General features: G+C 32.2%; 3 protein-coding genes across 4 annotated transcripts in view; 2 read left to right on the top strand and 1 right to left on the bottom strand.

Moving 5' to 3' along the window:
* Window positions 1-23342, bottom strand: part of LOC149486711 (uncharacterized) — a 33873-nt gene extending 10531 nt beyond the window's left edge. The window contains exons 1-3 of the mRNA XM_089698420.1: window positions 22951-23342; window positions 21579-21801; window positions 2600-2738 (exon numbers count right to left, since the gene is read on the bottom strand). Coding sequence (XP_089554546.1) covers window positions 2600-2738; window positions 21579-21670 — 231 coding nt within the window. The 5' untranslated portion in view covers window positions 21671-21801; window positions 22951-23342. The remainder of the gene's footprint in view (window positions 1-2599; window positions 2739-21578; window positions 21802-22950) is intronic.
* Tsen54 (tRNA splicing endonuclease subunit 54) overlaps window positions 1-24240 on the top strand; it is a 150458-nt gene that overhangs the window by 41747 nt on the left and 84471 nt on the right. The gene's annotated exons all lie outside the window — the stretch shown is intronic.
* LOC149486712 (uncharacterized) lies at window positions 7606-10190 on the top strand. Of its 2 annotated transcripts, none has more exons than XM_089697852.1 (4): window positions 7606-7939; window positions 8460-8562; window positions 8880-9038; window positions 9644-10190. In XM_089697852.1, the coding sequence occupies exons 2-4, from the start codon at window positions 8473-8475 to the stop codon at window positions 10127-10129; spliced, it is 735 nt and encodes a 244-aa protein (XP_089553978.1). In that variant the 5' UTR covers window positions 7606-7939; window positions 8460-8472; the 3' UTR covers window positions 10130-10190. The 2 variants fall into 2 exon arrangements, with proteins under 2 accessions (XP_089553978.1, XP_089553976.1); XM_089697850.1 differs by lacking the exon at window positions 7606-7939 and adding an exon at window positions 7946-8239.

Genomic DNA, 24240 nt, shown 5'->3' with positions numbered 1-24240 from the left:
ATACGTCGAAAAGGGAAAGCATCAACGAATTATCGTTTTCGTCCTCTTTTTTTATTCTTCGCGTCTCTGTTACTTCTGTTTGTTTAGTTCTCAACACCCACTGAATTTTCTATGTTATTGTGATCTTCCATTACATCTGAGTTTTGATGATGTGATGATAATCCATTCGTTTTAATATTGGTACTTAGAGTTGGTAGACTAAACTAGAAATGGCGGACTAAATTTGTCAGCGCGTCTGTAAGATCAGAATATAAAACCAACATCCTGTATTTAAGTTACAAAATTAATAATCAAACAACATGCCGCTACGTTGAAAATGACTAGAAGAAAAAATTAAAACACCTCGGATCAATTTTGGAGTAAACAAATCATTTTCCCCGTATGGGGATTTCCCCGGATGAACTTGGGAAGTTCAAGTTCTCAATACAAGTTTATATTATATTTCGTATTTCTCAAACGAAAAATAAACATTTTTGGAACTTCAAAAAAATTATATTATAAGAAAATTTATGAGCTTACTTTAGTTTTAAAGAAATATACATCCCTTTACTGACACCCCGTAAAATAAAGAAATTGTTGCCAATCACCTTTGCAATCTATTTGGTTTCATTAACTTTATGTTCGAAGATAATTTTTTTTCTAGTAGTTACACGCGTATTTTTTTCGTTTATTTTCCATGTCGAAATCAAATGTTTAAAAATACGAATATTTGCACAAAACTAAGATATAAATAATCAATTAACAAAAATATTAAATTTAATGAAGTAGAGCAACTTTCACTTCGGTATGAAGGAAAATCGAGCGTAGAGCACACGTCAGAACGCTCCGGCCCAAGGAGCGCGACTAAAGAAATTCGCTAGGATTTTTCCTTATTATTTTAAATATTTTTTTAATATTTAAAGAATTATCAAAATTCAAAAAAAAATTTTTTTAAAGGATTAATACTCATTGGTCTTCAACCAACTCGAATAAATTAATGGAAAAAATAACTTTTAGCAGTATTTATCAATAGATTTTGTAAGGCAAAAAATGGGAAATTTAATGAATTTATAACGTTCTAATTAAGAAAATCATAAGTTTTTCGGCAATTGTATTCAGCAGTTTTTAATAACGACTATATAAGGATAATAATGCGCTGATCAGATTGTGTAAATTGTAATCGGTTGCAACGTAGTGAGTGCACAAACTTAGCTCGAAATGTCTTTGGGGGAAAGAGACTTATCTTGAAGGCCTGATTAAGGTAACATAAAGTAACTTTATAAATGTGAAAAAATTCACGCGCATTGCGTATATAACACTAATTGATAAACAAGAAAAAAAAATACTGTTTATCATTTCATTAGCCGGGAAAAAATTGTCAAATAACTTGTTGAAAACGCAATTTTGCTAGACTGCAGCCTTAAAGTGTAGTCTCATTTTCCATTATGTGGTATGCCGTATAGACTATGGTACAAATAAATATATAGCTATTGTATTATTCCAGTAGACACGCTACATCACTGCCAAGTAACATCAAAATCCGTTCAAGGGTTTTCGCGTGAAAGAGTAACAAATATTCATAATATAAGTAGTTACTTAAAAATAACGTTTTCATTGATTGATATTATGTTTAATGCTTTGCCAAATAAACTATCGACAACAAAAACCTTACTAAAGCGTGTTGTAAGAAGCCTAATAACATACATAACTTTCGTACAATTCCAATATTCGAGCAATTTACGTTACTTATAAAAGGAAACTCCACATTTCCGACACCTCATATATTTTTCCCAAGTGAAATCTACGCTAGTGATAAATTGGAATTGTAACAAAATATAGGGTTAGTCTCGTAAACATTGTTGGCTCTTGGGAGTTATTATTGTAATAAGTTATAACGAAAATTGCAAAGTGCAATGTTACACATACGAGCAAATGATAATACCACATAATACTTTACACATTCAATCTTAATATGGGTACCTACAACAAAGAGAAAGTATGTTTTGCGAATATTCAGAATATTGGCTGAATAATATCAGTTAGAAGTGGTAGCCTCGATATGTAGCGATCGGTATAATCAGTAATATTTCATTTAAACTCTATATCGATACTGAAGAGTTTGTTTGTTTGGTCAAACGCGCTAAACTCAGGAATTCAGGAACTGTTGGTTCGAATGGAAAAATTAATTTTGTGTTCTATAAGCCAGTTATAGAAGAAGGCTACGCAAATCACACAAATCAAATCACACATCACAATAATCACAGCTAATCCTTCCAAATATTATAAGTACATACATACGCGCTTGTTTGTTTATTTATATTTCTTTGAGGTTTCACGATATTTATATATATATGTAGCTAGGAGTGATATAGATTAATTTTCAAAAAATCTCATTCTGGGACCTTCGATAAAGTTGGCTAAACTGCGGCTAGTATGATATTATAGTTTAGGTAGTTAACTGTTTATATGGTTTGATAGTACCTATGTGTGAAAAAATTCAAAAATTCAGGCCGTGTCAAACATCATCTCAATATCATAATCAACACGTGCTCCACGTGCTCTGTCATGATCGCCGCGCATAGCATGGCCGTTGAACATCGGGACACATAATTATACTAACCTTGACGACCTTCTCATCTAGCAGCCACTGTATCGCGGTGTTGGACGCGTTCGCGAGCGCCGTGAGCGCGGACCGCTCCCACGACACGTGCTCCCAGTGCTCTGTCATGATCGCCGCGCATAGCATGGCCGTTGAACAACTGTCACAAAAAAGAAAATTTTTGAATGAAGAAATATGTCCTATACATTCTTATTTTTACCTACAAATCCCAGAAATTGGTAGTAGTATATTATTTTAAACACACCACTAATTATTTAGAAAAGAAGAGCTTTTTCAACAGTAAAATGCTCTATGATTTATAATATTAAATAGACCACTTATATTTTGTGAACAAGTTTTTAAACCATAAACCAAAAATTCTATTATACTTACTTCAAGATCTATTACGTAATGGATGATCTTAAATCTATACCCTTGAGAAGCTTGAGACAACGCTGCCGGGGATATAAAGCGTTTTATGATGACCATCATTTTTATACTATTACACCTTTTTATATTTAACTAGCGGTCCTCCCCGGCTTCGCCCGTGGTACATGTTTACGTTTTCTCTACATAAGAATTATTAATTATTCAAGGAATATAATAAAAAAAGAATTATCGAAATCGGTTCAGCCGTTCTCGAGTTATGCGCTTACCAACACATTTTGCGATTCATTTTTATATATAAGATAAACCTTTCCTTTTTAGAGGAATGGAAATAAAGTACTTACCTATGTATATCAATTTTTTACAATAAAAATCTTTAACAATGAAAAGAAACGTTTCATTTTATTAAACCTAACTACAAAATTTGTGCTTTTTATATTGAAATATTGATATGAAGAAAACCTCATGTTTTTTCTCTTCACAAAGTTCAAACTCTCGAAACATAACAAGGCCACTTTTCATCACAAAGACGGTTCTGAAGAATACCTACTAGAGAGTATAAAACTTTTATGAGAAGTGTCACTAACTTTTACTATAAAACGAATACTTTAGTTTGATGGTTGGCAAAATATGTGCAATGAAATAAGTAGATTAAAAATTCAGTTTTAATAAATTATTATTAAAGCACATGACACGCTAATATTATCTATAATATCAAAATTCACGCATTTATAACCCTGGATTAAAACTTTTGTAATTTGTATTTAAAATGTAGATAGGTAGGTACATAAGAACGTTTGAATTATACTATTTATTTAAATTAATTCATGTAGTAAGCACGGATTTAATCCATCTACAAAGGTTAAATCCTGGAAAATACATTCCATGTGACATTTTCATCTGACTCTAGAATAGCAGTGTTAAGGGCCGATTTTTCAATGCTTGGATAAAACTTATTCGTCGAATAATGTATAAAACTACCATTTTAAAAACATATTCTAATTGCCCGTATTTGACAGTTTTGGTGACATTTTAATATTATCGTGTAATACTTTATTAGACGGATAAGTTTTATCCAAACATTGAAAAATCGGCCCTAAATTAATTATTCCCATCATGTTATTTATTCAAAAGTAATATATGTAGAGACTAACAAATGTGAAAATAATAATCAATATCTTATCTACACTAATACCTATTATAAAGATCAAAGATTTTATGTTTGTTTCTTTGAATTAAATAGGCTCCGAAACTACTGGACCGAATTTAAAAAAACCTTTTACCATTAGAACTTTATGAAGTTAAAGTTTAAGATATGTACACGCATTGCAGTAGAAAAAGCAAGGTTCCTACAATTCTTAGAAGTGTCGAATGTGATCTAAACAGGTAATTTAATGCCACGTAAACACAAATCCTACCCTTTATCCAATTCAAACTCTTTTCTTAGGGGATTTACGGATTCCGCAATACAGACGAAATGTAGAATCGTTTTCTTTGTAACAAAGTTTTATTCGATTGTTCAAATAAGAAAATCTAGATAGATCTTGTTAGGCTTTTTTGTAATGCGCAAGTGCTATTTGAAACAGGTTACGAAGAGTGTCGTCTATAATGAGACAAAGGGAACTTTTAAAGCTCGTTTCATCGATCATTAGAGCAGACAAAGACTTTCGCTTTTAAAGTTATTGGCAAATCTATGATAAATATCAAAACAAATTCATGACAAATAAGTAGAGCCTATTGTTGTATGCAATATTCTTACTTATGTATTGTATTTTATGGGTCTATATAGGTACCTACTAGTTAGAGACAGACTATAGTAGTTTATTTTCAAAAAAAGCGATGCCAGGAATCACATGATCAATTATGTAATCCAATTCCAATCCGAAATTTAATCGAGAAATTCTGAAAAGTTTTTCCTTAAACCGACCTACATTATACGTTATATAATCGATAGCGGGGAGACGCCAAGATGTCTCGACGGAAGGGATCCCTGCAATATTTTACTAAGATTTATCCTGTAAAATATTTCGTTTAAAACTGATTTTCGCAAGTGCTTGTTATCCTCTTAACACATTTCGCTGTCTCGCGTTACGGAAAATGTTAAAATATTCTGCAAAATTTGGCTATAAATACAGAATAATTGGTACAGACGTTCAAGTCAGACGACGGTAACAATATCTTCTAGTTATTAGGTGTACCACATCAAAATATTAAATTTATAGTAGGAACTAACTTAACATATCCATTATAATATTTTTGTTTATATAATTTTCCAATACCTAAATATAAATGAGGCTTAATCGTGGTTAATCAAATCACGTAGTATATGTGTATTAAATTATTGTACAATATGATGTATGAGGATGATTGAAAGTGCTACCTATATCGACTACCTCAATGTACGAGTACCTAAGTTGTGCAGAAGCCAGAAACGGCGCAAATAGAATAATGGTCCATGACCATCAAATTGTAGAGCCGTTTTTTCATTTCATTTGCTTATTCAAATAAAGTACCTTACATTTTCATAAAAACCGTCTAAAACTATTATAAAAATAGAGTAAAAAAACTAGAACCGCAAACTCATTACAAACATGAAGGACGGAAGGTTATACATAGTTATAAACTAGTATAGTGTACTTGTATCGTTAATTAACATACAAGCTAAGGTTCACTCTAGTGACATGACTGTTTCTGTAAAGCTGTGCAGTTTTTCATCAACATAGTTACATAGCTAAGTAGCTCTTAATTAACTGTTGTTTGTTTAGGACCCATTCCATTATATGTACTTCATTCTACGGTACCAGACATCTGATAATATTTTGGGTTGATTAAATTTTTTGTTATGTTACGTATCAACTGGATCAAAGTTTTATAAATGTGTGTCAAATGATTTTTAAAATAAGAAAAGTAAATATGACTATTTTTTCATTCATATAGTAAGTAATAAAATACCTACATCATTAGCAGTCGTCATAAAATTTGTTAGATATATAAGGTATTTTCAATCAATCATACATAAACATACTTAAATTACAATCAGTCATCGGTAAAAATGATATTGGTGATAGATTAAAAGCCATTTATATCAAAATCAATCACTTCATACCAAGTATTTACATATGTACTTATACATCATCAAGGGAAATATTTAGAGCAAGGACTCCACAGGCTAAAGAGTATTTAGTGGGAAACACCTCACGTTTGACCTCAATCACACTGATTTACATACTGAACGAGCTCTATCAAGTACTAGGAACGCGACTCTGGTGTCATAATATTATAAATACAGGTTCTAAGGATTCATCTTAGTTATTATGTGTTCAAAAAATATCCCCGACTGCTTTGGAGATATCATCGAAAAGTTCTACTTCCTTTCATGAAGATCTAAGTAGTTGTTTAGGTTTTATTACCCCTTCAGCTTCAATAAGCATTTTTTGACTTGGAACGACCGAAATAAAAAAAATGTTGTGTGGTTTTATGAAACCACGGTAAAAGTGAAACTGTTCGAACGGTTCCGAACACTGCTTTATGTAGCGCATGTCGCGTGACGGTCGGCTGCCGAGTAGGTAGGTATACCTACTCGACGGCAGCCGCGATACACGCGACATGCGCTACACAGACCAAAAAGTTTGAGACGACGTAATAAAAGTTTCACTTTAAAAAAAAATGTAGCTCATCGCTGTACAGTTTAAATTATTACAAATTGTTTATAGTTAAGTGAAGCAAATTTGCACGAAATATTTTTGCTCACAAAATGTTGTCATCCAAGTATTATAAGATGGTTATAACTTATAAGACAAAAACAATATAGTTATCACCGAAAACAGCTCTTTACGTCTTTACGTAATACAATTATATCACAAAGAGGAGCGAAAGCTTTGACAGCTGCTTTTCAAGATCAAATTACTTTTTTTCTCCTTTTATATGAACGAAAAATGATAGAGATAACACATATTGTAATTTTATCATAATATTATTTTCATCATTTTATTTTTATTATTACTGTTAGTTTGGTATAGATAAAATTTCCTATCACTGCTTATCGTGAATGTGATATGTACACCCAATGTATACCTTTATATATATTTGAATTTTGTACGTGCTCTTTTTCATGGCTAAAAGCAGTCTTGCAGAGCTGGCTATAGCATGATATCGTAAAATCCGTGCATGCGATGCCGAGGACAGAAAGCTGCGCGATTAATGCAGTAAATATATACTTGATTCGTGAGAAATAATAATTTATGTTTAAATCTTTTCACAAAATATCGAGTCATACCCACAGTCGTTAAACTTAAAATTAAGTAGTTAAGATTCCGTTCTTGATGCACACAATGGCACAAACACAGACATGTATCAAGACTTAATATATGTCTGTGGGCACAAAGTTTAAACAGTAGATACCTAGGTACATTACATTCTATATCAGTATAATATACGTATAGACAACCTATATGTACAAACGCAAAGTTGCAGCACTCATCTCTGTTTCATCTTCATCATTTCGACATAAAACTCCATTTAAAGCGAAACTTTGGTATCTCATACCCATACCCTAGCTCTATTTAATTGCAGTGTTTACTTATTTTGTTTTCCAAAAAGTTTCTTAATCTATGATTTTACATAACGTTAAAATATAATATGTACATATCAATGTACATTCTATGCTCTTAGTGCATAGGTAATCTAGTATCACAAATATCTGAGGTGATGGATAAATAATCGACTATTTCCTATTAGGTGCCACCAAGGGTGCCACAGTATTACAATATTATTTATACATGAGTCGAAACTTGTAAAATATATTCATTTACCGTAATTACTGCGTACTGTAGGCACAGACAATATGACTAATGTGATATTTTTACTTCACCTTAACGAGAATTTAATTACTCAGTGACCTTTCATCGCCTTTATGGCTATCCAAGTAAACAATACCCTCCCTTTTATAACAACAAAGTTTTGCTTAATTATTGGGTGAATATCTGATGTTTATCTATAGTCCATTTTTAATTTTATGGTGCTTTGTTAGATGTTATTTATATGTGAAATTAATACATATAAATATTTAATGTGAATGCACAGTGTGAATGTTACAATGTGGTTACTATATTCTCTTCAAAGAGGTTGACCTATGTTCATATAACTTTTTTTTTCTTTTGGCTATTGCAAAAATGACAATTGTGCCATTTCAATAGTTCAAAATGGCTAAATGAATAAAAATAAGATAAAAATTTCAAAGTGTTAAAAATCTAATAAAAATATAACGAGCCAATGGTAAGTTGCAGAGTATTTTATTTTTGGTGCATCATTAGTAACTTTAATTTAAAACGGAACGGACGGAAGGAACCATCAGGAACAAACAGGAAAGATTTTGTTGTACTTCTGTCAAAGATACTGACTGTCGATGCAAGTGTGACTCCAAGAGTGCAAAATATTATTTCAATATTTCCCTCACACGTTATAAACATTGAATATCATCGATTTATCTTTGTAGGTTTTAGTGTAAAATGCACAAGCTACCACAAGATATCGTCGATTGTGTAGTTGGCATAATGGACGATGGACCTGAGCCTATGAAGAATTTTAAACCCGTACAGGTAATACCTTAATGTTATGTAACGTTACAAATCTCAAATATTATGGAAGAAAACATATTATTCTGTTAGACAGAATTTTTTTTACAATCTGAAATATTTTAATTTCTGTCAAAGTTTGAATATTATACCTTTTATTTGCCTTAGTTAGCCGATATTAAATGTTGTTGCTCTATGTGATTTTCTGAATACGTAATACCATATAAAAACTGCTACCAATTTATTAGCAAATTTGAAAAGCCCGAAAGAAAGCACATGGTAATTCTTCAATTAGCTATATTTATAAAACTCTACCTATTTTGCACTGATTTATCCATAAGAAAATAAAAAATGGCCTGGAGAAATTCTGGGCGAGCCATCAAGCGCAATACGAGGAACGAGGCAGAAGCAGTGGGAGTCGTGTGAACCGTGTACACCGACACAATGCTGCTTATCCCAAGCTGATTGATGAACTGGACAGGCGTCGGTCGATGACGAAGGTAATAAAAAATATACTCTAATTTTATGCAGATAAGATAGTTTTAAGGGTACAAAGTGTTTGCAATAACGTACGGCTTGTTTCTTTGGAGTTCTTTTAAAGCTAAGAGAATTAATGTGTCTAGGATAATAATTATTGAATACTAGCTTTGCACCGCGCAGTCAAAGAGAAACCCGCATAGTTCCCGTTCCCGTGGGATTTCCGGGATAAAACCTATCCTATTTCCCGGGATAAAAAGTAGCCTATGTCCTTTCTCGGATATCAAAATATCTCTATACCAAATTTCATTCAAATTGGTTCAGTAGTTAAGGCGTGATTGAGTAACAGACAGACAGACAGAGTTACTTTCGCATTTATAATATTATAGTATGGATTTAAATGGCTTATGTAAATTCGAGGTTTTAGTACCGTTTCAAGACCGTTTCAAAAGCTATATAATTTAATAGTAGGTATATTATGTATGTTTTTATAGTAATCTGCGTTCTGTAGTCGAAAATATTAAAAATATCATATATAATAACAATCTTAGAGAACTACTAAGTATGTTAAACTTTATAAATATATAGATTTTTTTGAAGGTTTTGAATAATTGTTAATTTGATCCAGATAACTGCTCTTAAGAAAAAAGATAAGTTCCGAAGAGATCCAACTTTCAATGGTTGCGCAAAATTTAAAAGGAACAAGTACAGGCGCCGTGGCCGCGCTAAGTCCAAAGCAAAATCGAAGTCACGCACACACCGCGTCTCGTCAAGAACTAAAATAAGTAAACCACATTCCAAAGGGAATAATCGCAATAGGTTTGCATCGCATTTTGTGACAACGGGATGTCAGTGCGCGTACGTATTGGTGAAAGATAAAAAATTGGGCACAGATTATGCGGGAATTTTCAATATGGAATCAAAATTGAATGTTAATATGTCAAAAGTGATAACTGATGCGAATATTATTTCGAAGGCGGCAAAAGCACCGAGTTCTAATGCGTCGAAGACACAGGCTAAATCTGTTAATTCGTCGAAATATCCCGATACTAGTGTAGCGTCTATGAGTACATATCATAGTTACGCTACTCTTGATCAAGAGCCAATGGTTTAAAAATTTAATTATGTTTTGTAATGGTAACGTCTTTGTTTCTAAATTATGTGGCATATAAGTAAATTATTTGCAATTGATTTTATTTTTTTATTATTATTCCTAAACCTCTATCTCTTCTGAAAGATATGTATAAATTTTTAAAGAGTATAATATCATGGACAACCTATACAGCTAACTACCTAAATAACCACAGAATCTGTAATGTTAATCTGTGGCACAGACTAACATTACATACCTCATGTACCAATAATCTAGCTCCTAAAGATAGTACGGGCAAAATTATTTATATTTCTAAACTAGCTGTTGCCCGCGACTTCGTCCGCGATTACGTCGTTTTAGGTCATTCGTCGTTTAAAAAAAATACGTGACACTTTATTTTTGAATGTTCTTAATTGTCTCTTATAAAATTTAACTACATTAAAATTGAACACTCTGAAAATCTTAAAATCGGAGAAAATTGAAAATCTGAGGAAAACATGAAGGAATGTGATTTAAATTCTACATTACTTAGTATTTCAAATAATAATCTAAATTAAATGTAGATTAACAGTTTGAGCGCACCGTTATAGAATATGTACCTAAGTATTAAATTACGTTAGTTTACATAGTAACAAAACAAAAACACGATGACTTTCTTTCGCGCTCGGTACCACAAACTAAGCATGTTAATGGTACGTGGCCCGCGTCACTTGACCCCCCGCGAGTTCCCCTCCTTTGCTATGCGAAAATACATTCGTCGCCCTGCTGTAGGAAAAATTGTAATACTGTGGCCTGGGCGTTATACACGCCCAGGGAGTTCCTGAGTGCCGATAGACGTCCGTCTATCGGCATTTATAACAAATATCACCATCTTGAGGAAAAGCTTCTAATTTCGATTTAAAACTGCATACATACGAATTAACCTGATGAAACATGTTCTAAAATTGTGAAATGAGTTCAGTTTTAAATTCGAGAAATATTGATAATTCTTGTATTAGACTATTCGTTGTAGTCGAATACAAAATATATTTAAAGAAACTTAGGTTGGCCTTCAGGCAAAAGGGATCCTATCAAATGGTAAACTTGACTTTGTATCTTAAAAGTAAGCATGAAAGGACCTTCTGATAATTGTTGAGCACCAAAGGAATGATCCTTTGGTGAAACGCACTACTATAAGAGCGAATATTGTCTAAGAACTGTTTAGATTGCACATGTTCCTCTAAAAGTAGTGATTTCAAAGGTTCCGGTGTATCTTCAAACGAAAGCCGACTCCTTACTCCACTTTAAATCATTACAAAAATAACATACTACGTTAATATCGCCTATACAGAAGATGATCTGTAATCAATTGTGAGGTTTTAAGCAAACCCACTTTTATATTTGTCGGACCCCACCACCGAATTCGTAGATTGATCTTCTATGTTTACCTCTAAGTCATTAAGACTATGCGAAATCTGTCTGCAGTAAGAGGGGCCTCTCGCTATTCGTCCGTTTCCAGAGACCGAATAGTTTCAATTCTTAATCTTTCATTAAACAAACTTAATAATCGTTTTTGTCTCAATTAATTGTAATATTCGCGTCCCTACTCTAGTCATTGCTTATGCTCATGTTCATCTTCAAGAGATCGAATAATATTATGGTGCACCCTATCATTTGTCAAACGGTCTTCATATTGAGTAAAAGTTTCAGATTCTCGAGATAAAATGTGACGGCCGTGATCAGCTGTGAGACGTTATACCCTCTCAGTGAAGGTTTCGGTCTCACGGGATAGTACATGCCGTTCGCGGTCAGCTGTGAGCCGCAATTCTCGTTGTGAAGCGGTTTCAGGTTCTCGGCATAACACGTGTTGTTTTCGGCCTAGAGTATACCTCTAACGATTCTTGAGAACTCTTATTTCTCATTTTCTTAGCTTTGCTCGAATTTCGAGATAAAGATTTTTTAGGTGGCACTGATGCATGAAAATAAAAATTGAGTTAAAACGGACTGAGAGTGTTATAGACAAATATAATCAGAAAGCTTCGAACTCCTAAGCTATCGGAAGTTACACGTGTTATTGTGAGTCAACCATAAAAGATAGACATTTATGATGTCGGGAGATATTTTTTATATAATAAGGAGAACATTTCTTTCATACATGATTTCTGTGTAGCTTTAACCATTAAGGTTGCACACGCGACGAAAGCTTAAAAATGGAGTTACTGCTCTGCTCAGGAATATGAAAAATAATTGTACCAAGTTTCGTTTAAATCCGTCGAGTAGTTTTTGTTTCTATACCGGTTATACGGACAAAAATTTTACTGTTTGCTTCTTTGGCATCAGTGTCGATCCCTAATCACCCCGTGATAGTTATTTAGGAAATATATTTCATGTACAGATTTAATATACCTAAGTATACATAATATATTTAGATTCCAATTTCCATGTAACGTTAAATTCGACTATACAATAACTAACAGACAACGCAGGTTACTCTCGTTTCCGTAAGTTGAGGCGGCTACATATTCGGTCCTCATAACATCACTTTTAGTGAACGAAACGACAGCGCGGTTTAATTCGATGCCAACACCATCAGAAAAAAGGAAATATTTTTAATTGTGAAAAAATATTATGATTTACACTATTTTAATATAAAATATATGGCTGTGAGTGTGTAAAAATAAATCCAGCTAGTTTCACATCACACTTATGTTTATAATTAGCTATACGACATGAAAATATACATATTAATTACCAAGCAATAATCATACAGGTAAATACTGAACAAAAGTATTAACAGTCAAAGTTTATTTTTACTAACATTTAACAACACCCATGTAAATGATGAAGAAATGATAATTATCAACGAACTAACCTTTCCTATAATACTTAACACAGCACATTTTTTAAATTATCTTGCTCAACTCTGCTCAAAAATTTGAGGGTTTTGTTGGAACTGTAATGTGTCAAAACTATGATATATCTAAACTACGATACAACTTGCATGCGGAAATGCTCATTACAATCAGTGAATTTAAAGAATAACTAACAACAACTATTCAATTTTATTGAGCTGATGAATATCTTTTGCCTGGAAGAGATCACCGCCGCCTAATAAATATACTGTGTTTTCTTATAAAATCGTAACATAATTTCTTTTATCTACTAAATTTTAATAAATAAGTTCTTTTTGTTATTTTTATCTAAAAATGATCTTAAGCTTATATTAGGCAAAAGTATACATTAACTTTTTATAATTTCAGGACCGCACCTTAAATGGGGTGCTCGGAAAATATGCCTCCGGATTATTAATAGAGAAATGATACCTACACAACAAAGTTATGTTGGTTCCATTTTATTTATAAAATATAATGAAAATGGGCAAATATAAAACATATTATGTAAAATGATTAAAAATAAATAAATGAAGCAACTACGATTCAAAGAAAACATCTTTTTCAGTGTGAAAATGCTCTAAGCAATCCTGGATGATGAGTAGGTATAATATCATGTACTCTCATCCCAGTACGGTCGGTACCTCGATAGCCATAACGATAAATATTATAATCAGATAACAGCAAAGTCAGAATAAAAATCATAACTTGTACAGTTGTGAGTGCAAAATTTATGTTTCATTTGGCAATAACATTTTTTTCGGTACTAAAACGTAGTACTTTGATATGTGGTTGGCTGCCCCTCCTCTCCTTCCTGAAAAATATCCTCCAAAATTACCCGAGATACTTCCAATGATTGAACCATACGTTGGACATTAACTTCAGTCAAAAATTGACGAAGCGGATGATTACTAATTTCCACTTAATCCTTGCTGCCACTATCTTCATCATCAAATCATCAATTTTCAAGTGGTGTTGTAAAATTGTCAGCAGAAATAGTCTTCCAAAGGCGATATAATTTTATGAACATTGAATCTGTAAATAAAAAATCAAACGTTAATAATTGTAAATCAATAAAAAAAGCTACTTACAAATAAAATTTTATCAACAAACTACTGTTCCCAACGCACCTCAAAATCTTGTAAAAGTCAAAAAGAATTCATCATTTTATTATTTCATTCTAAAAGTGTAATATAAAACCATTATAAAACCAATAAAAAACATGAATTGCTATCATTATAAAAATAAATACCTATAAAAGTAACAACTTACCTTTTGTGGGAACGCATGGTGAAAATTCACAAAACACGAAGATTGAATTTGATATTTTTGGTTTTATGACATTTATTTTAATTTTATTTATTTATTTATTTATTTATTCAAATGCTTTATAAATATAAATTTATAAATAATAAATTTATAAAGAATAGAAACATTTGATCACGAAATTATGTGGGTTCGAGTCCCGCCTCGTGATCGAATTTTTTCTATTCTTTATAAATTTATAAAACACGAAGATTAGAAATGTAACCAATGAACACAATCAATATTAGATTAATTGTAATGGTGTCTCGTTTGACTTAAAATAATAAACATCTACCCTCACTTTTAAAAATGTAGTATATTCACACGAAATATAAGCGCACCTTATAGGGAAGGGAAGATATGGGTTAAAGAGTTAAATAAATAACATGATTATATTTAAATTATTAATTTTCAACAGTTGTTCAGTAGTGATAACATGTAAATTGATTTGATTTTTACGAAATCTCATAGATGGCGCTGTTTCAAATTTGTCTTTATACTACTAAATTCATTAAACTGTTTCTCTGCCCAAATTACGTAAATGACATAGTTTTTATTTTGTAAAGCTAGATAATAGCATGGCTTACTCGAAATCAACATTTAAACATGAGTCTTTAGATTGTACGCTGTCGTAGTACACGGAATATGTAAGAAAAATAAAGGTTCACAGCTCCTCCCGCGAAGGTGATATCATGATAATATGTTTAAACTATCCTCACCCGACCTCTTAGGAATATTCATGCAAAATTTGAAGTAAATCTATGCAGTACTTTCTGAGATTAGCCCGGAAATACATACAGACAAACAGACAAACAGACAAACCGACAAACAGACAAACCGACAAACAGACAAAAATTCTAAAAACTATATTTTTGGCTTCTATATCGATTATAGATCATGGATCAAGTATTCTTTTAAAAAAATATTCAATGTACAGTTTTGACTTTCCTACGATTTTATTATATGTATAGAAGTGTAATATAATACCTACCAACAAAAAACATGAATTGCTATCATTATAAAAATATAAATACTTACCTATAAGTAACAACTTACTTTTTGTGGGAACGCATGATGGTGAAAATTCACAAAACACGAAGATTGCATTAATTGATATTTTTGGTTTTATGGCATTCAATTGCTTTATAAATATCACTACATAGTATAAAAAAGTCGCTTTCTCTGTCCCTATGTCCCTTTGTATGCTTAAATCTTTAAAACTTCGCAACGGATTTTGATGCGGTTTTTTTAATAGATAGACTGATTCAAGAGGAAGGTTTTAGTATTTATAATTTATTAGGTTTTAGACAAAGCGGACGAACCCGCGGGCGGTAAGCTAGTAAATTTATAAAATACGAAGATTTTTAAAATTGTAACTAATGAACGCAATCAATATTAGATTAACTATAGATAATGGTGTCTAGTTTTACTTAAAATAATAAACATCTACCCTCACTTTAAAAAAATGTAGTATATTTATTATTTACACGAAATATACCTTATAGGGAAGGGAAGATGTGGGCTAAAGAGTTAAATAAATAACATAATATTAAATTATAAATTATTAATTTCCAACTGTGTATTCAGTAGCGTTAACATTTAAATTGATTTGATTTTTACGAAATCTCATAGATGGCGCTGTTACAAAATTAACATTATACAACTTACATTCTTTAAACTATGTTTCTCTTCCCAAGTTACTTAAATGGCATAATTTTTATAGTGTCAATCTAGATATTGTCAAACAACATTTATATATGCGTCATTTAATTATTAATTTCCAATAGTTAACGTGTGTTTGATTTTTCTAACACTTCATAGATGGCGCTGTTTCAAATTTGTCTTTATACTGCTAAGATTCAGTTAACTGTTTCTCTGCCCAAATTACGTAAATGACATAGTTTTTATTTTGTAAAGCTAGATAATAGCGTGGCTTACTCGAAACTAACATTTAAACATGAGTCTTTAGATTGTACGCTGTCGTAGTACACGGAATATGTAAGAAAAATAAAGGTTCACAGCTCCTCCCCCGAAGGTGATATCATGATAATATGTTTAAACTATCCTCACCCGACCTCTTAGGAATATTCATGCAAAATTTGAAGTAAATCTATGCAGTACTTTTCGAGATTAGCTCGGTCAAACATACAGACAAACAGACAAACAGACAAACAGACAAACAGACAAAAATTCTAAAAACTATATTTTTGGCTTCTATATCGATTATAGATCATGGATTATGTATTCTTTTAAAAAAATATTCAATGTACAGTTTTGACTTTCCTACGATTTTATTATATGTATAGAAGATGTATGCTGGAGGAATGATATGATTGTGCGTTTTTTTATGTTTGAAACGAACCCATAATATGTATATTATGTACAGTAGAAACTGTATAAAAGTCGATTTACTTTATCATATAAGTTAAGCAAAGTTTTACCTTATAAAACTTTGTTCTTCGGGTTATGCTCAAGTTGGTTACGAGAAAGTTTTAACTTTTGACGTTAATCTTTTATTTTACTACATGATGAAATTATTATGTTCATTTTGAATAATATATAGGTATAAGAGGTACTGCTATTTATGCTATGCTGATTTAAATTTCATGACTTTTCTGATATTAAAAAAAAACATTATTATCTTTAATAAAATGTAGGTAACTAATAACTATCTTGTTCAATAAAACTGCAACCATCTTTCGCGATATCTTACCTATATCTTTTGCGTTTTGCATTCGCGATAGTCCTTTATGTATTCTGTAACACTAATTTATCATGTTCTGATTTGGTAGAAGTGTGTTTGTCTAAAAAATAATTATCTACGTTGGAAATAACTCATTACCCACGCTATATTATGTATAATACCCCGGTGTGTGTACTAAAGAATTAACTCACTATCGAGCAGGGTTGCCACCGTTTTATAGATCGAATAAGGCAATACAAAACACATACAAGACATAAAAAAGGTAAACATACAACATACCTATACACAGAAAGAGCATGCATGTTGTGATGCATGACTCGGTACTTAGCCCACGTAATCAATTTAACATACTTACATTAAGAAACAAACTATGTAGATTTCATATTATGAATGTTTTTAATTATTTTTAAGATTAAGAAAGTAGGTAATTTAATTCATAAACTAAGTATACCTATATATATATATATACGTAACAACTACCACGTACCTACGCAAGTTATGCCTAAAGCTTATCAACTCAAAAGTTTTTCTCAACATCTTATAAATGTTTTTCTCTCTATTCAATTTATAAAGCTTATCAAAGATTAATTAAATTTCAAGGAATTGTTAATCATTTCAATACCGCAATACATTCTCTGTATAGATGAGAGAGATTTATAACGCGTACCTACTCAGATTTTCTTTAAATAACTTTTCTTGCTGAAATGTTACTATAGTTGTAAGAATATCAGGATTGCTAGAGTAGTCGATTGTTTATATGAATTTAAATATTCTTTCATGTCTCTATTACTATAAAATAATATTACGATTGACAGCCCTATCATGAAGCCGTCTGACACGAAGAATTACTTCGCTGAGCACTTAGAAACAGCCCGCACTGGGCTAATACTGCTATAGTGGCAATAGCGTAACTAGCACAAACTAGTAAATGTTTCATATTCTTTCTGACTTGACTGTCATGTACAGCTTGAGCAGATAATGTAAGCGCTACATAAAAAATATGGTTTGTAAAATAGTATTATATTATCCGTAGTACAGCTAAAGGTGAGAAAGCATTATGTTTTATTCAAATAACCACATAATATTATGTACATATCTTTAATCAACATCATCAGCCCAAATACGTTCCCACTGCAGCAGGAACACAGGCCTCCTATGAGAGTTCAGACCACGTTGTATTTATTACATTTTTTACAATGTAATTGTATAGTGTTTAAATAGATTGATGTACAGCGATTTGGAAAAGCCACAATACTGTAATTGAAAACAATCTTTGCTTAAAATGACGATTTTCTTGTTAACTTAGATATACTGTAAAAAACACACGGCACACACTGCCGAGCACACGTGTCAAAGTGTCACGTGTGAAAGTTTTTGACAAGATTCAAAGATGCCAAAATCGTCGCATTACTCCATGACGTGACGGTATCGCCATGACGCAACCTTGACTCTCAAATTTTACTCTCAACCTGCCTAAAGAAGTTTCACTTCAATAAGTAGGTATTGTGACTTTTAACGTTACAGTAGTCAGTAGACACGACTAATCTGATCGGTTTGAATTGAAATAGCTGCTAAGGCTACCTTCACTGTACTTTTCTCAACCCACGTTGTTTTACAAAACAATCACTTAACATTATATTTATGAAACCCTTTTCATAGTTACTTAAATGTATGAATAGTCTCCAACGTTATTTATTGTTCTGTTTGGCCTAAATAAAAGCAGTTTAGAGGGTGAACGGTTGATATTGTTTAATGAGTCACCCCAATTGTTAAGGTGTTTTCATTTCATTCGTGGGCGGTGCAGGTAGAATGGCGGTATGAGTTTTCAGTTTTTTCAATCTCTGCCTATTTCATTTGATGTAATTTTCTTGAGGTGCATAAAATAATTGTAGAATTTGTTCCTGTTATTGCGTTAATTCAATTATTTGATATGCATGAAATGTTATTACTAATAGTATATTAAGTGGAATGTACGTACATCTATAACAGCTAATCATGGAAGAAAGATGAAGAAAGAAATGTATGCACCGAAGGCATCCATGTTTCTGTGTGTAATAAACCTATTTAGGTAAATAATATGAAACAAATACGCGTTCATAATTTGGCCGAGTTCCAACAATATATTATAAACAGTTTCATTTGAATAAATTTCTATCATGAAAGAATTATTTAGAAGTGAATTAAAATGGAAATTCAGTTTACAACAGTTCAGACGTTACCTTTGACATTTCAGAATTCTCAACACTTTGTAAACTACCTTTCACTCAATTCTGTTCCTGACGTAGCCTCTGGGAATTTACACGTTCTTTCTGGTTTTACTGGAATAATCCTATTAAGCACATTCTTATAATATATTTGAATACAATTTTTGTCACTTAAAATGGTAAGCTAAGAAATATTCAAATTGAGTAAGAATAAAAGCGGGCATCATTTATCTTACTTAAAATGTTATCAAGAACGGTTCAACGAATTTATTACTTTTTGAGACATACTCCTAAAGACCTAATGTGAGATTTATTAGATGTTTTAACGACATAATATAAGAAGAAATGTAATTTTCATAAACTGATTAAAGCAAGTAAAATAAATTAAAAATTCTTTAACACAAATAAACGAATGCCTGCATATAAAATAACTAATTTAAACTCTCGTTACATTTCGAAGCGATGGCTATAAAACTATCTGCAATTAACACACGAGAGTAACCCGGGTTCCTAAACTCAAATATTTTAACGAGTGTAGTATGTAAAATTTTACGTTTCTCCCGTAGTAGAAATTTCGTAGTCTCGTAGCTTCGTAGCATACGTAGTACGTGTCTACACTGTCTATGTTTGCTAACGAAACCTTTGTTTATTTTCATGTACGCCGCTTTGTGTATTCAACTTATTATTTTGTTAGCATTGATGCTATCGTACTTACATAATATATTATACTTTCATAAATATTGTGTTTAAAATTAAGTACATTGAAACACTCGATCAAGTTTATAAGTAATAAGTCAATATTCAAGACATGCTTATAAAATTGATTATGTAATGATTTCATTTTATTATTTTTTTTTAATTTTGTAACCGCAAGGCGCAATAAATTGTCTTTTAAATAAAAATAAATTTGTCATAATATTATGATCTCATTATGATCTATACAGCAATTTTCTGTTGTCTTTCTAAAAAAATATACAACGATCAACGATACTATTGATATTTGATATCACCGTGATTGACATTGAGGAAATACTGTGCGAGTGAGTCCTAAACATGTCTTTACAAGGGATTAGTAGTACTAATAGGTAACATAGATATAGTAACTATTCGTATAGAGGCAGTGAATTTTAAGTAGTTAGTATAAATTTACTTTACAAGCTGTATTTTGATATTGACACAAGTACATTATCTTTGTTCACGGAATGTTCATTATTTCCATAACGCACTTAAAAATATTACTATGAAAGAAATCAAATTGTGAGAACTACACCAAATTTAATTGGGACCTCACTGAAGGCACCAGCTTACAAATAAAAATAATAATAAGAATCAGATCAACCAATCAGAGGTGGTATTTCTCTAACTCCTCCTCTTTTTAAATCGATTTAAAAGAAGAATTAGGGGTGCAAAGAGCGTGAATATTGTACAAGTTCAATCGTCTTCATTTCTTCGAAACTATAAAAGTCTACTGCGCACTGCAGATACCAATATGTGACATGAATTTTATAATCAGAATTTCAGGCTCTTGCTTTATATTTTATTCGTGAATTTTCGAGCTATAAATGCAATACGAAATGTTCAATGAAAATATCTTAAAACTGACATCTCTTTGGTTTAGTTCCGAATTGCATATCTTGTTTTGCGGCTTATTACTGAGCGTATTCGAGTAAGATTTGGGTTAGTGCTTGTTAGAGAATATTTAAATAAAATATGTACAGATATTATATGGTATTCAGTATTCCCTCGAATTTCTAAAAGAAACATTTCTATAGACTTTGATATTAACGAAATTGCTTTGAGGTTGTTTATCATATAGTTTTATACATTATCTAAAAACAAAATAATCTAGGTAAGTATGTATGTTGTTTTTTAGTTAAAATGAGAAGATTTTTTTAGGCATGCCGGCTTATGTAAAATATATACGGTAATTTAACTTTATAAACAACAATAATATGTATCTATTCATTGTAGTAGTGTTATCATATACGGCACGGTGTAGCTTGAATCATCCTTTAAACTTAACGTCAATGTAACATGTCGAGATCGTTATGGATTGGTCCAAGCGACTCCTCCCCCTTTACCTAGAGAGCAGTGAACTTGCCAAATATCAGACACGTGGATGCATGCAGATTACGTAATCGTATATTTACTTCGTGGTTTTCCCTGACGCTCATCTCCCAAATTGTTCAATTGAAAAGCCATTATTTAGTACATTAGTACATTTAAGCTAAACCATATATATATTAATGGGCAATGGGCATCTGTAGTGGTAAATTAGGAATGAGTCATCTAGACGCTCGAGCTACGCTTTCTGCTACGAACTGCGGTTTTTCACCATGTTGGATCGTATATGCACAGTGTGTGTATATGTGTGTTAATGTTGTTACCTAGTGAGCAGCAGCGTGGCCAGTAGATAGAAGACGGATGGATGCACGCCGCACTCGCAGTCGCCCTGCGGCGTGGCGGTCTGGGCCTCCATATCGGCTCCCAGCTTGTGGTAGGCGATATACGCGCGCGCCGGACTGCCGTGGGAAGCAATTTTCGTAGTCTTATGTCGACCCCGGCAATACTAAATCCGTTCATCTGGTCGCTGGGACCATGCCTCTCTTCCTGTGTATAATCATACAGCTGTAGTGGGAATATACATCTATGATCTATAATCTATATAAATAAAAAGAAATAAAGATGGGTCGCCAAACGTATTGCGAAGCGTAAAACTCGAGAACGGTGCAATTAATGCGGCTATTTTTTTGTTAAGGCTCATGAGGCAATTGGCCAATTTAATGGTCAGTCAAAATGAAACTTAAATAATATTATATATCTTTGGGACATATATGAATATTAAGTGAAAGAAATAATAAATTATAGGTATCTATGAAATTAACGTTTCAAGGTGTTCATAATTTGTAGTTATCGCGACTATATTACCTTATACGGACGTTATACTGTAAATTTGTGTAGTTACTACACGTTAAAGATACAATATTATCCGTTACACTTTATTAAAATAATAAACTTTGTATAAAACTAATTGAATATTTAAATAAATAAGGATGCATAAATTAAGGTATCGATGAATTCTAAGGGACAATAGGTAATTATTATTAGATGAAATAAAAAAATCGTAGATGCATAGCTCATAAATAACTTTGGTAAATATTTTCTCAACCAAAATAATTCTTTGAGGGAAAACCCCGTTTGTTTTGAACACAAAATACCCTCCCTACGGTTGTAATTAGGTCGCCTTGTGTGCATAAGGTAGTTTTAATTGCCTAATTAAAGTAATCGTTATTTATAAAAATATAAAGCACCCTCCTACAAAATGTTGTAAAGGGTCCTTATGCAGATACATTATTTAGATTTGTTGGCATTCTAAGTAGGTACTTTGCTTTGCCAAAGCCTGTGGAAATAATTTACCGTTTACTTGTACACAGCTAGATAATTTAGGACTTCCAACTGCCAGACAAAATACAAATCTCCGTGATAATAAGGTGATGATCAAATAAAATCAGATGTGATAAAACATATTTCATAAAAACAAAGATAAGAGTTTGCCGTAACTTTAATCTCATTAGAGTTCAATGTCTCCTACATAAAACAAAATTACAGTCGGATTTATATTGTGCGTTCCAGATATATATATAGCCAACTACTACCTCAAACCATTAATTTTCTTTCTAATCAAAACAATACATTTTATCTCATTATATCGTATCATATCGTGACGAATATCGGATAATAGCTACAAATCGTACTTACCCCTTTCACGCGATTCCACTCCTTATTATTTGGGATAATGCGCGAATTTCCGTCACATTTTCCTGTAAAAAGTTTTTCTGGTTCTTTCAATACCCGTGATTGCGTGTGGAGGGTTGTTGATTGTTCACTCGCGATGTCACCGGACGCAGAGAGCGAACCTCTCCAGCGGAGAATTACAAACAGACTGACGGGGTTGGAAAAACGAGAAAATAAAACGGCACGTAGTGTTGGGCGGGGGAAACTAAAACGTCGATTCTTTTTTTATTTCTTCTCTTTTTAGACTAGTGAAAGCGTTCACACGTGTGGGAGTTATAATGCAACTGTTATTGGTATCGGTACTTAACAATTTTTATACGATTGGTATGGACTTTTGTTCTTTAAAACTTATTTATTATCCGTAATAGATATAAGGATATATAAGGACCTAAATAATAATGAAGTAATAATATTGAAAAGAGGCGCTATCTGCGCTCGGTGTAAGCTACAAAGGCCTTCTAATCATTGCAACCATTTTTAAATAGGCCAAAAACTTATATTAGTTATTGTTAGTATTGGATGTTAAAATTTACATGCCCCACATACAAATAATGTACAATACCGTATCGATATTCGATACTAGTATGTCCTAATGGAGCAACTCTACGGCAATATTGGGCGGACAATCGCTACAGCTAGGGCGGGGGAAAAGTCGATAGCTACTTCATGCCATTATACGATGCACGATGCACGGTGCACCATAATTAATTACAAATTGAATTTTATCGAAAATCCAATTCAATTCCAGCAATTGTCAACGCTGAATCGAATTCCAATATCGAAGTTTGTACACGTTTTTAGGTACAAATGATGTTCTCTTTTTGTACGATAGTCGAATACATAGACACTATAGACATTCGAATAGAGATAAGCCCCCCTAGTCAAGTGGCTTTCTGTTAGCGTAGCGTTCAATAGAATAGACTACGAATGTATGAGATTGACGTAAGCTGTAGATACGTTTATCTACAGCCTACGTCAATCTCATACATTCGTAGTCTATTCTATTGAACGCTACGCTAACAGAAAGCCACTTGACTAGGGGGGCGGGTTCCCGCGCTTACGTATAAATTTTATCGAATGTAAATAATTCGTTCTTTGTTTCATTACATTCACTAATATCCCTTTAAAAATTGATTTTATTTATTGCATATATAAGTTTTATTCGTTCTCATTAACTGTTTTATCTTCAAGTCCTACTTTAAATAAAGGGGTTTGGGTAAAGTTGGCGTCTTGATGAAATTTCGCAGCCAGTGA

This window comes from Colias philodice, chromosome 8 (genome assembly GCF_061535455.1).
Source record: "Colias philodice isolate Cphi_HAF_F1 chromosome 8, ilColPhil1 Martin Lab GWU primary, whole genome shotgun sequence".
NCBI lineage: Eukaryota > Metazoa > Arthropoda > Insecta > Lepidoptera > Pieridae > Colias > Colias philodice.
Note: the sequence above shows the minus strand (reverse complement) of the source record. Positions and strands in the feature narration are given on the sequence as shown.